At 45.7% G+C, this 12,212-nt stretch overlaps 1 protein-coding gene across 4 annotated transcripts in view; it reads left to right on the forward strand.

Annotated features, from left to right (window-relative positions):
- Positions 1–12,212, forward strand: part of LOC135394774 (uncharacterized) — a 50,218-nt gene that overhangs the window by 34,400 nt on the left and 3,606 nt on the right. Inside the window, exons 1-6 of one of the 4 annotated variants that reach the window (XM_064625746.1) lie at positions 431–847; positions 1,085–1,255; positions 1,729–1,771; positions 7,462–7,569; positions 9,756–9,812; positions 9,904–10,086. In XM_064625746.1, coding sequence (XP_064481816.1) covers positions 1,127–1,255; positions 1,729–1,771; positions 7,462–7,569; positions 9,756–9,812; positions 9,904–10,086 — 520 coding nt within the window. In that variant the 5' untranslated portion in view covers positions 431–847; positions 1,085–1,126. Of the gene's footprint in view, positions 1–430; positions 848–1,084; positions 1,256–1,728; positions 3,268–7,461; positions 7,570–9,755; positions 9,813–9,903; positions 10,087–12,212 lie in introns of those variants that run through there. The other 3 variants (XM_064625745.1, XM_064625744.1, XM_064625742.1) reach the window with 3 other exon arrangements.

Raw genomic sequence — 12,212 nt, forward strand, 5'->3', positions numbered from 1 at the left:
CTTGCAAAACACACACACGGTCTACTTCTGGGGGCGAGCGAAGTCCACGAGTGCGTGCGTTTCACAGATGAGCATCTTCTTCTCATTCGTTTCGGCGTTGCACCGTAGGTCAAACAGTCACGGGAAATACTTTTGTCGTTACGAACACTCTCTTCTTAGTCACTGTGTTTGAAAATGCGACAGCGCTCGAAAGTGTTCCTCAGGCGTCAGCTCACCAAGCATTCCAGTTCCGACCCGGCAAGAATGTCCGTAGGTTGACAGTTTATCGGAGATCAGTACATGGCCAGAGTCACTATAACTCACGAACAAACCCGCGCATACACTTCCTCTTTGGTCGTTGTGGTCAACCGACATCGGCGAGCCGCGAAGACGCAGCGACCTTACTTGGAGCTGCCCGCTTGGCCGACTGCCCAGACGGCCCAGACCAGGCCGCCCAGACCGCCCGCGAAAAGTGAGCTGTCAGATATTTCGAAACTTTATCAACCAATCCCGGAGCGCGCATCCTCCTTCGGCCAATGGGCATCCGTCATGATGCCTGACGATGAAATACCACGTGACTGTGACGTGATTTTATTTTTCTACTGCCGCAAATGCGGGGAGCGGTGGAGGCCTGGTCATATTCTCTTCGGACGCCTTTATGGCTTCTTTCCAACGCACACTTTGTAACTTGCTCATCGAGATATCTCACTTCATATCCCACCCGGTCTGCAGTTATTCCGCTTCCTGTCAACGCATTTTATTCCGGTAGGCATTTTAGACGGTTTATCACTCGAGGAAGTGCGGATTCAGCATTCTGAAAGTGGCCCGTGCTAGTACAGTCTCTGTGATAAACACTTGCGGACAAGAGGTGAGTCAGTTCCACGTGCTTTGTTTGCAGGCATTGTAGGGATTATATGTCAGACGCGTCAAACGTGCGCTGTCCACGTCCGCTGTGCGCGGCCACCACAGCCCAACTGTACAAAAGGACAGTCGAAGCGACGAGCGTATAGTTAATGAATCGTGTTTGGAAAGAAATGTGGTTTTCTTCCTCTGTATCCCCTTCCGTTCTTTGTCATGGAGGAGGTTCCGTTCCGTTCTTTCAAAGGAAGACGTCGCCCCCGGCTGGAGAAGGAGGACATCGCCCTCCATGACCCTCACATACGTTGGATCCTCCGTCTTGCATTGGGTCCTTCTTCCTGTTGGAGTGTTCTTCACGTTGCATCCTCCGTCTCGCATTGGACCCTTCTTCGCGTTGGATGCTTTTTCACGCTGTCACGTAACCCTTTTGGATCCTCCTTCTCGTTGGACCCCTGAGCCACCAAGCGCGTCGTAGGGGTTCCTTCCCCCTCTCCCGTTGGGGATGAAGGAAATACGCGTCTTCTAAGAAGCGCAATGAACAAAATAAAGCAAAAAATGGCGTGCCTTCACGAATTTTTTGCGGGCGATCTATCGAACGGATTTTTGTTCTGAAAACGGCTACGATATCAGGTGACCGAAAGGAACAGATGTTCTCATTGGGACAACTTTGTAGCTTTTATAATTAAAAAGTTAATTAATGGAAGTTAATTAAGACATTGCCTTTGGACTTTGCTAATGCCCTGCTAGGGAGTGCCCTTCAGCATATGCTATATTGCAATTGATTTCATCTTGGAAAAAGTGTTATATATATTTTTAAAAAATCTGTTCACACTTAGCGTGGACACCCTGTATATGCTAGCTGTATATACATGGTGCTCTTTTCTTGTGCAGAAGATACAGATGGAGGACTCGGAATTCTCTCTCGTCACAAATGGTACTGTATATGACATACATTTAGAACAATTGAAGTATGGCAGCCGCTGTGTATGGTAGTCAGACAGCGGCGACTCTGTGACGCTCTGTGTTTTTTGTGCATTGAGATTTCACATGTGAACTCTCTTACACTGTTGATTGTGGTGCTTAAGTTTTGATTAAGTTTTGTGGTGATGTTTTCATCTACCACGTTTCAAAGTGTGTATAGATTTGTGTAGTTTCCCTTTCTTCTGTTCTGAATAACGCGTCCTGGAGTAGCCAGTCCCGAGTGGCTCGGCACTAACATGCCAATTTTTGTCTTTTCTTTTACGAATCAATCAATCAGACAGCGGCGGGATTTGCGACACGCAGCCCTCGATTACCGGATGTTTCTCAAAAGAAACGTGCTAAATTTTTAAACGCGCAGTGAACGAAGTATTGATCGGTTGCTGGAGCGAAACGGGACTTCCGAAGGTTTCACTTCTAATAGAAGCATGTCGAAATGAAAAATTAGGAAATAAAATATGGAAATATAATTTGCAGGAGCGAAACGCGAGTTCTGAAGGTTTCGTTTTCAAAAGAAACCTGCCCAAATTTTAAATTCGGAGTGAAGGAACACTTGATTTGCAGGGACAAAACTAAAATTTAATAGACCTATCCCTGTTTACAAACAAGTGACGTCAGACGGCACAACAGCGCCGCCAACTTGGTAGACTGGAATTACTATACGGCAAAAATTAAATAAGTCACAAGAATATGCCACGTCTCAATATATATTTTCATATTGTAAGGTTTGTATGCAATTCTTTACATATTACTAGTTGTATGGCCTTGTTCTGTTCCATTCCACTGGCAACCCTGTCTTTTCGGCAGCCCTTTCTAAACATGGCTACCGGGCACTTCCATCTTCAGGAATCTGAACGGCACAAGTTTCTCTCGGAGTGCACGTGATGTCTCTATACAAAACAATGGCGAATTAAGTCGTAATAACTAACCATATTCTGCACAGGATTACGACATTGACTTTAGAGACGATACAACCAGCCCTTGCGTGAAGCCGCCCTTTCTTTCCACGGTGGACTGGGAATACGAATTGAGACACTAAAGCGTCTAAAAACGTGACCTCGTTTGTGTGTAGCATTAATAGAAAGACGCAACCCTTGACCTTCGTGAAGGAATACGGCTTTGTGAAACAGCAGTGTTCTCCGTCTGCACTGTTTGGACTTCGCTTTGTCAACCGACGTCATGAATACGTCACGGTGACGTTTATTCGGTAGAGGGCTATTGGCAACTCCAGCAAGACGGACGCCACCTAGCGCGCAAGTTTATAACTGCTGAAAACAGGTCCCGACGTAGTAGACAGGTACCCTTCGATGGTACAGAAGACATTGCGCGCGTTTTGCGTGCGGCATGTGTCCACATAACAGAAAACTTGCGTCGAAGGAATTCTGTAGCGTACACTCTTAAACAGAGATCAGGATCAAAGGCAGATCTTGAACTTCACCGCATAGCACGCTCCTAGCCAACCATAATCTCAAATGATATCGTTATCTGCCCTCTTAATCGCTTCATCGTCGTTACGGTCGTTACAAGCTAACGAGTGGCGGGAAATTCAAAAAGGGGGGCGGGAAATTTAAAAAGGTGGCCACGTCATAAAATACGTGCACGGCGCTCTTCGCGCGATACGTGAAGGCCGTGGTACACGTCACGCGCAATGTGTCACGTGCCCACCTTTTTGAATTTCCCGCCACTCGTTAGCTTGTAACGACCGTAACGACGATGAAGCGATTAAGCCCCCTGGTTCGTTGAAAACGGGAGGCGTACGCCTTTTTTGTGACAATTATGAACCGCATAAGTGTCGCAAAAAAGGCGTACGCCTCCCGTTTTCAACAAATCAGGGCAGATAACGATATCATTCGATATAGTGGTTGGCTAGAAGTGTGCTATGCGGTGAAGTTCATTTTTAAGAGTGTACCGCAGTGTCTATCTGCCAGACGAAAAGACAAATCAGTATCTTTCCGTCACTTCCCACACGGTAACGATCGACAATCCCCCCGACCAGCCACAGCATGGAACAAATCACCGCAAAGCATGAATACAGCATCGCCTTCGCATCGGGAAAACCGTCACCAGAACGATGCTTGTCTGCTCTAAACACTTTCGTGATAAAGATTACATCTTGCCAGGTAATTTTTACTTACACAATTCGTTCAGTGTGCAAATATCGTGGGTGGCCACTCGCACTCCACATCAGTGTGTGTGATTCAATGATGCTATCCCAACACTGTTGAAACACAAGAACAGATGAACTGCAACGAAAGTTAGTGCGATGCTGTTAACGCAGGAACCACAAGTGATATTGCATACGCCCACTTGCATGTAATCGCTTCGAAAACAATGTGAAAATCGGAAGGAGCTGAGATATAGTATACGCGCTTTCACTCTTTCCGCATTCTTCTTCCAATCTTCTCTTGCTACTTTCCCACATAACGTGCCAGTCCGAAAAGCGCGTCACCGTTATTGGGGGGAAAGACACGGCGTTCCACATTCCGTCGCCAGGGGCGACGCGAATATGGGAATGGTCCATTGAGCAAACTACTGATGGCATGCATGCAGGAACGAAATGCAAATTTCGCCGGAAGTTTCGTTTTCAAAAGAAAGAAGCTAAGTTTTAAAATTCGGAGTGAATAAAGTAGTGATAGTTTTCTGGGAGGAGCAAAATTCGGAGGTGTGGCCTATATACGTCACGACCACGATAGTTTTATATATTTCCTTTATTCCATTATACCTTTACTTTTTTTATATGACATTTTCTCTTAAGTCATCTTCCGTGGTGTTTCCTCACCTGCCTTTTTTTCTAAAAGGTTTTAAGCGAGACTGAATCCGAACCTGATACTATCGATACGCACAGTCCGAAAAACTATGCGATGCTATGGAAATTCTGGTTCATTCGATAGTTCGACAATCGATAGTCACTGAAAACTATCGATAATATCGAGTGTTTCGACAGTATCGAACTTTTTGGGTGCACAGGGACATTTAGGCGCATGAACTTCTTAGTGCGCTTTGATTTCTACGCATACGGGCGTGTGCACCGGGTGTACAGGACAAAAGTATCGTGGTTGTGCAGGCGAAAGAAAGAAACAATGATGTCGCAGGCTCCTGCGCGTCCAAGAATATACAAGCGCCATGGTTCTGCACGGTTCATGAAACACATCTCACAATGGCATAAAAAGTTATTTTAGAGACAAAAAAAAGCATTTAGCACATGAAATCCCGATACTTGGCCTAATCTCAACTTTTTGGAACTATCTTATGTAGTACCCTTGTGACTTTTGAATATACTTTTCATTTCTTGGTGGCTTCCGACTTTCGATAGCTCGGCCTTATTGGTTTTCAGCCTACATAGTGAGGTTTGTAGTCTCACACACAAAAATGTTGTCGGACTAACATTTTAGATCAATATCTCATAAAGTACTCGTAGTCATGTGACAGTAAGCCACCAAATGTCCATCGTCGGTCGCGCGTGCGCACGAATGGGTTATGGAAGCTGCGCGAAGGAGCGGCGGCGCTACACTCTAAGAAAAAAAGGAGTACTTTTACTCCTTTTGGGGACTAAATGCATTGCCACAAAAAATAGACTCTTTCGGGAGTAAATGCACGGGACTAAATGAATGTCACAGTGTGGATACTGCATTTCACGCGCTGTTGTAAGTGTCCCAGGTACATAATTCGTGTGCATGCATGAAAATACTTTGAAGAGAACCGTCAACCGTGATATACCGAGTGATATAAAATCTTGCGCCATGCATAGGGTACAATTTGCGAAGAAAAATGCGCTAACTGTTTCTTACTCTGTGTGGCTGGAAAATTGCTACGTTGTCTGAGTTACACAGCCTGATGTCGTTCAGATTGACCAAGGGCACATATTTACGTAGACTGTTGCATTCAGGAGACCATTCGCGAAGTTCAGTGACAATTCGCAGTCCTGGGGAGTAAATGTCGGGACTAAATGTCGGGTTGGGGGACTAAAATGGAGAGTAATTGCAGACTAGGGGAGTAGAAGCTGCAATTACTCCCCGTTTCACTCCTTTTTTTTTTTTTTCTTAGAGTGTACGAGGCGGCGCCGCCAAGCTGAATCAGAGGAAGCCTGAAAGGCTCGGTTGCCTGCGGATGCTGTCTTGCGTTAGCGTTGTGGAGGGTCGTGTGACATGTGTAGCGTTTGTGAAGTGTCGTTGAAGGGCTGTGGCGGCGGGTTCCCAAAGGGTTTTCAAGTTTAATGCTAACGCATTTCCGTCGGGTCCACCTATGGATCAGCAATGATTTGATTTTTTTTTTTTTTGATTTTCTGTTTTTTTAGACAGATCAGAAGGGTTCTATGGTGCATATAAATGCATGTTTTGCACGTTGTGGCATATTTCGAGTGAAAGTGCATATTTTGCCATATTCTCAGGTGTGAGAGCTTTTTTCATGCATGCACAGTAAATCATTTTACACCTTTATTTGCTCAAAAAAGGTGTATTCTTATAAAAACACCCTTTTCTATTCCGCAATGGCTGCAAGAAGAGCATTACTAAAGGTGTAATATTGACATACACCACGTTTTATCCAATGTCGATCATTAAGGGCGTAAAGTGGGGTGTTGAAACTGGTGTTTGCCGTCAAATGCACCTTTTTTACACCCTACTTGAATTTGGACTATGGTGTTAAAAATGATGTTTTATTTCGTGAGAGAAAAATTATGCCGGTTTCACAGCTCCGCTCACCAAGTAATTATGTTATAGACTATAACCTGAGTTAAAAACACATTATTTGACAGGAAGCGATGTTCGAAATTTAGCTTACATCTTTGACTCGTTGCAAGCGTGGGTGTTACTTGCAAAAACGCATTCCTGTCACCATCACAAACGTTTCCCGCCACACCACATGCAACGATCGTGCCCCAACAAATCGTATTTCAGTATATGATCCATCCGACACGCCAATATGGGCTACTGAGTGGTTGGGCTCCTGGCCTAGTGGATACAGCGCTTACTTCGCATACGATGGGTGCCGTGATTGATGCCTCGTATACTGAGTGGTTGGTGTTCCACCATGATGCCATTACATACCGAAGGTGCCCGAGGTCTCTTCAAGCCTCGGCACTCACGTTGGTCCCACAGTGTTACCAAGCTAACAAGACGTGCCTGCGACGCATTGCGCTCCGGTTTAGGTTCTACGATGGAACCACGGCTTGAAGTGTGCCGTGTTCACAGTGCTGCTTGCCATAGAAGCAAGCAGCACTCGAAGCAAGCAGCAGAACATCGAACTGTATGTCTCGGCCACTGGTCTCGGCATGCTGCCGCGAAAGCTTCTATTACACTATTTGTGAGGGAATATTTGCTAGCAAATAATTCCATCATAAAAGGTGTTTTCAATAGAATACTCCCCTTTTAAGGGTGTTTTTGTTTTTAAACGCCCATTATAACAGTGTCTTATTAGGAATACACTGAACTAAAGGGTGTATTGGAAAACACCCATCATTTGAGTGTAAAGGCAACACCAAAAAGGTGTGCGCCATGGGACAACCCATTTACACCAAAAAAGTGTAAGAAGGTTTACTGTGTGGTTTTGGGACAGCGTTGGGTCGTCTTTCGCGAAAGTTCAGTTGTTGTTGTTGTTGTTGTCGTTTTGATAGTTATTATTATTATTATTATTATTCTGGGTGGCAAGCTACCCAGGGAGTCATCACGGTCCTGCGAGTGACTGGACTTTGGGAGGTCCTGGGTGTTCAGCGACTGAGAGAGTCGCAAAGCTGCTCTGCTAAATGCTGTAGGGCCGGTAAGTATACGTGTATACGTACTTCATAGCACAGAGCGCATATTATCATAGCACCTTTGCGGAGATTAAGTGATCGAGCCACCGAGAAAGGTCATTGAAGGCTGTTCCCGGATATGACAACACCTACAATGATCAGCGTATTTTGCCTCGGATCAGTCAGCTGCGAAAGCGCTACCTATAGTTGAATTATACAGGGTGTCTAACCGAACGCGCATCGAAGTCCAAAAAAAAAGAAAAGAAAATAAAGACACGGTGCGTCAAAACCGAATGGAAACTGTAGACTATTGTGAGGAGTCGCGTGTTCTAATGGCCTATGTATTTTTTTCATTGTGGTTTATTAATTAATTAGTCGCAATTAATTCATCAGCCAACTTTTTAATTATTTGTCTTATAGGGCAGAGGTGTGAATTGGTAATTTGTAGAGCGTGTCTGTGTACAGCGCTCGCCTTGATTTGAGTTCTTTCCTCGTACGGAAGAACGTGCGCGAAATCTGAAAGTGTATCACCTGACACAAGACGAGTGCACCTACACGCGCGCCTATACAGAGGCATTTGCTTGTGCGTCCTGCGAGAGTTGGGTACGCCATGCTGAATGACAATGAAGTATCAACGAGAATTAAATAAAGAGTGTAACGTCTTTCAAATGCAAAAAAAGAAGAAGAAAGGCTTGATCACGTGCACCTATAGCGCCTACCCGCGCTAATGTTGTTCCGTGGACTGGTAGACTATTCGCCTCTCCAACTATCTCTAGAGGCGCTCGCGTCGTCTTCAAGATGGCGGAGAAAAGAAGCATTACAGATGAATGAATCAACCTGCTTCATGACTTCTTCCACGAGACACGCTTCAAGAATTATAAAAATAACATAACTATAGGAAGTCGTCTCCCACTGTCTTCGTTGTTTTCGGTCACGCCGCTCATGGGATAGTATCTTTTTTCTCTTCTCCTTCTCGGCACCGAATGTTCTTCTCCGCCGTATTTTTGCACTGCGGAACTGAGCAGTGCTTGTTGTTGTTTTTGTGTAAGCTTGAAACTCCGTTGGACACGGAGGGAAGTTGCGGCCTCGTTTCGGGTCACCGTGAAACATATCGAGCGACAGGTACGTGTTACTATACCCTTTATTGAGTGCTGCTACTGCGGTCCCTTAGCTGGTGAACAGGCCAGCTGGAGTGGCGAATAGTGTCGGCGCGAAAGAATTGCGTATAGGTGATATAGTATAACGATAAGGCGATACTATGCTTTTTTTTTTTTTTTTTTCAGTGACGCGAATCATGCACAGACTATAGTCTTCGGTCCATACAGGACAGCATTAGCGCGGGCAGGCGCGACGTGACCAAGTTTTTAGCACTCGCAAGACGTTACATTGTTTAAATATTTCATTCTTGTTGATTTTTTATCGCCTTTCAGCATGGCGAACCCAACACAGGCGACCTAAATAGGCAGATACTTCCTAATGCCTCCGCCCTCTCCTTCGCACGTATAACTGTATAAAGTGCACCAAGGTGGTGGTGATGGGGAAACGGCTCGCCGTTGTCGGCCTCATAGATGTGGGCAACGTCACGACTGACGTCCTGGGGGAATGTGCGTCCTGGGCCGACTTCTAAGGGTTTCCTGGGGTTCCTGGGTTTTGCTCAGACGCTTTCAGACATAAAGTCCACCAATGGCAGCAGACGGCCAAGATGACAGCCAACCGTTTTGAAGCACAGGCTTTCTCTGGCTACCAGTGGCTGTCAACGCGGCTCATGGCGGCTCGTCTCCATAGCTACGGTCGTAATTGGCGAACTCGTAATTGCTAGGTTCTGTCGCTCAGGCGATCAGGCTTTGTCTCTTGGTGGTGTTAATTAACCGAGCCCTCCCAGGAGGCGTTGGACGCGTCTCCTCAGAGGGTCTCCATCAACAACTAGACGAATTGTTTGTGGAGACCAATGGGAGCACGCTCCGTATTGTCGGCCATCTTGAAAAGGAGAGGAAGAGTAAATCGTGTTTTGTTGTTCTTTTCTTCTTCTCTCTCTTTTTTTTTTTTTTTTTTTCATCGATCATAAATCACGAACGACACAACCGATGAGTTCCGTGCCTTTTCTGTTGATGTCAACGTAACGACCATCTCTCATTCCGCGTGGAGAAATGTTTGCATCCTACTGCTTCTTTAAGACGAGTATGCTCAAGCGATTACCGGAACTACTTTTCAGTTCTCTCTCTGGTCCGGTGGCTACTAGAGTGCGTCCAATTGTATATGCTCTTTATTGGTAAGATTGCGTTATTTTTGTCTTTCTTACTGGACATCCACAAGGTGGAAGAAGACTCAACGCATGTATCGGACTGTTCCTTCACTTTCAGGTTTTCTTTTGCTCTCTGTGTGTCCCGGCTATCCACCCGCTCCCGTTTCTCTTGTTTTCTGCGGCTTCTTCAACCTGTTTCTGCCCATAGTTCCACTCGTTTGCTGCCGAGGACCGTGTTGCACTTGCAGGGCGTTTTGCAATACCGTCGTCGCTTTCGTACTTCTGCTGTTAAATATTGCAGGTGAGTTGCTAGCGAGTTTTAGTAGATGGGAGGAGCTTTACGAAAACGATACAGGAAGTTATCAAATCGAAGCTTAGCAATGGCGTCATCCGCGTCATCCGCGTCAAAGAAACGAGGAAGCGCTTGGCGTATCATATTTTCGAACCCGCTATCGTAAACACCTTCCAATATCTACTGAGTATTAGCTAGTTTAGTAGCGGGCACGCTAACAACAACAACAATAAATGAAGAAGTGATGATGACATTGGATGTTTCCCCGCGGTAGCCACAGGACCCGTGCGCGCTCCCGGGCACGCTGATAGCGAATTGGGGTGGTCATTTCGTAGCAAAATGGCCGAGCGCTCGGAAATTGCTAAGTTGCGACCGAGCTGGATAACGTGACCGTTGCCACCCGAACATGATTGCTAGGAATCTAGCGGTTTTAGGTACTTGGTTAACGCTAGGGTCGTCGCGGTCGCAAGTCTTCGAGTTCTGTCGTCTGCTAAAGACCACGTGATTTCAACATGCGGGCCAATGAGGGCACTCGCCACCGTTGCAATGCGGATGTGACGACACCGGATACAGTTGAGCAATCTGCTGCTCGATCGTTTTGAGACAGGGCAAAAAAAGTGCTAGCTAGCAAATTCCGAGCGCCCGGAAAGCGCCACGCGAACATGCGATATTTTAACGAGAAAGAAGAAAGTCACTGAAAAGGTTAGCCAGCTGTAGGACTCGTACCCACATCTTCTGGATTGCCGGTCCAGGGCTCTACCAATTGAGCTAAGCTAACACGCTCAGTTCATTCAGTTCATTCAGCATCAGTTCTTTCATGCGAGATTTGCTTCATTTTGACCAAGCGAACATGACTGCTCGAGATCTGGCAAAAAAAGTTGTTCCGGAATGACCACCCGAATTCGCCATGAGAGAGAGAGATACATGATGACGATGATATGGGGATGACTTCCGCTCACTGAGCACCTATCCAGTTTCCGAAACTTAAAGTTCCACGACATTTCGTGTATCTTAACCAGGCTAAACGCTTCATGTGACACGTCACTTGACACTGATCGAAAGATGGGAAAAGGGGAAAGATGTCTTCTCCCTCTTTTTTGTTTTCTTGAGAAAAAAAAAAGATTGCAGCGGTCGGGTGATATGTGACGTGAGGCTTCGCTAACGGAGTGCCAAAAGTGAGCCCTCCGGAAGGGTACGAACGTTGCCACATGAGAGCCAGACGCTCCTTCGGTGCCCAACATGACGTCACAGTTCTCAAAAATAAAAATTAATTTTGTCCAGCTTTAGCGTCACGTAGAGCCAAATTATTTTGCAGGAATATAAGGTGATACCCAAGGAGACTTCAGTAACATAACTTTGATGGGATTCTGAAGACACGAAATTTAGTCCGTAGTGGAACCCTAAATTCGTAACTCGAACGAGCTTGGTATACTAGGAACACTTTTAATAGTCTGTACATATAGCATCAATGCTTTTTGGAACTACCTTGTACTCACTTCTTTGGTTACTTCCTTTCAAAGGACTGACTATGAGGAATTGGCATAGATTCATAATGGTACTGCAGCAAGAGACGAGGACAGAGGGTTAAAACGTGAAGTAGACAAACCGCGCGCAGACTCACAATTGGTGAAATTTTAATCATCACATATGCACTGGGCAGATAGTGACCTTGTAGCCCTGCAGCCCTGTGCAGATTGTAGCCCTGGGCAGATTACGCCCACATGAAAAACACGAGCAATAGCAGTATCGCCGAATGGAAAACAAGTGTGCCTCGAAAGATAACAAGTGATAAATGTAAATAAGCACACACAACAAAAAATCAATCTTCTGAGGGCGGTGCAGACAGGGAGGCGGCAAGATAATCAGTTTCCAAATTTGTGAAGGCAATTGACGGCGAACTTGTGCAGCAATCTTTCAACACTGGTTCGCACTGTTCGGAAACCGAGGTTCATAAATCAAGGGGGAAATGCAAGGGAAGGTTGTCGTTACAGGACGAACCATTCGGTAAGCGACGGAATTCGTAGGACGTGGTTTCATAAACGGGGGGTTGAGTACACCTCTATCAGAGTAAATTTTGCGTATTGTAGCCTGACATGTTAGTTTTGAGAGTATAGTAGTTTAGACAGTTGCGATTT

The sequence above is a fragment of the Ornithodoros turicata genome, chromosome 5 (genome assembly GCF_037126465.1).
Source record: "Ornithodoros turicata isolate Travis chromosome 5, ASM3712646v1, whole genome shotgun sequence".
Lineage (NCBI taxonomy): Eukaryota > Metazoa > Arthropoda > Arachnida > Ixodida > Argasidae > Ornithodoros > Ornithodoros turicata.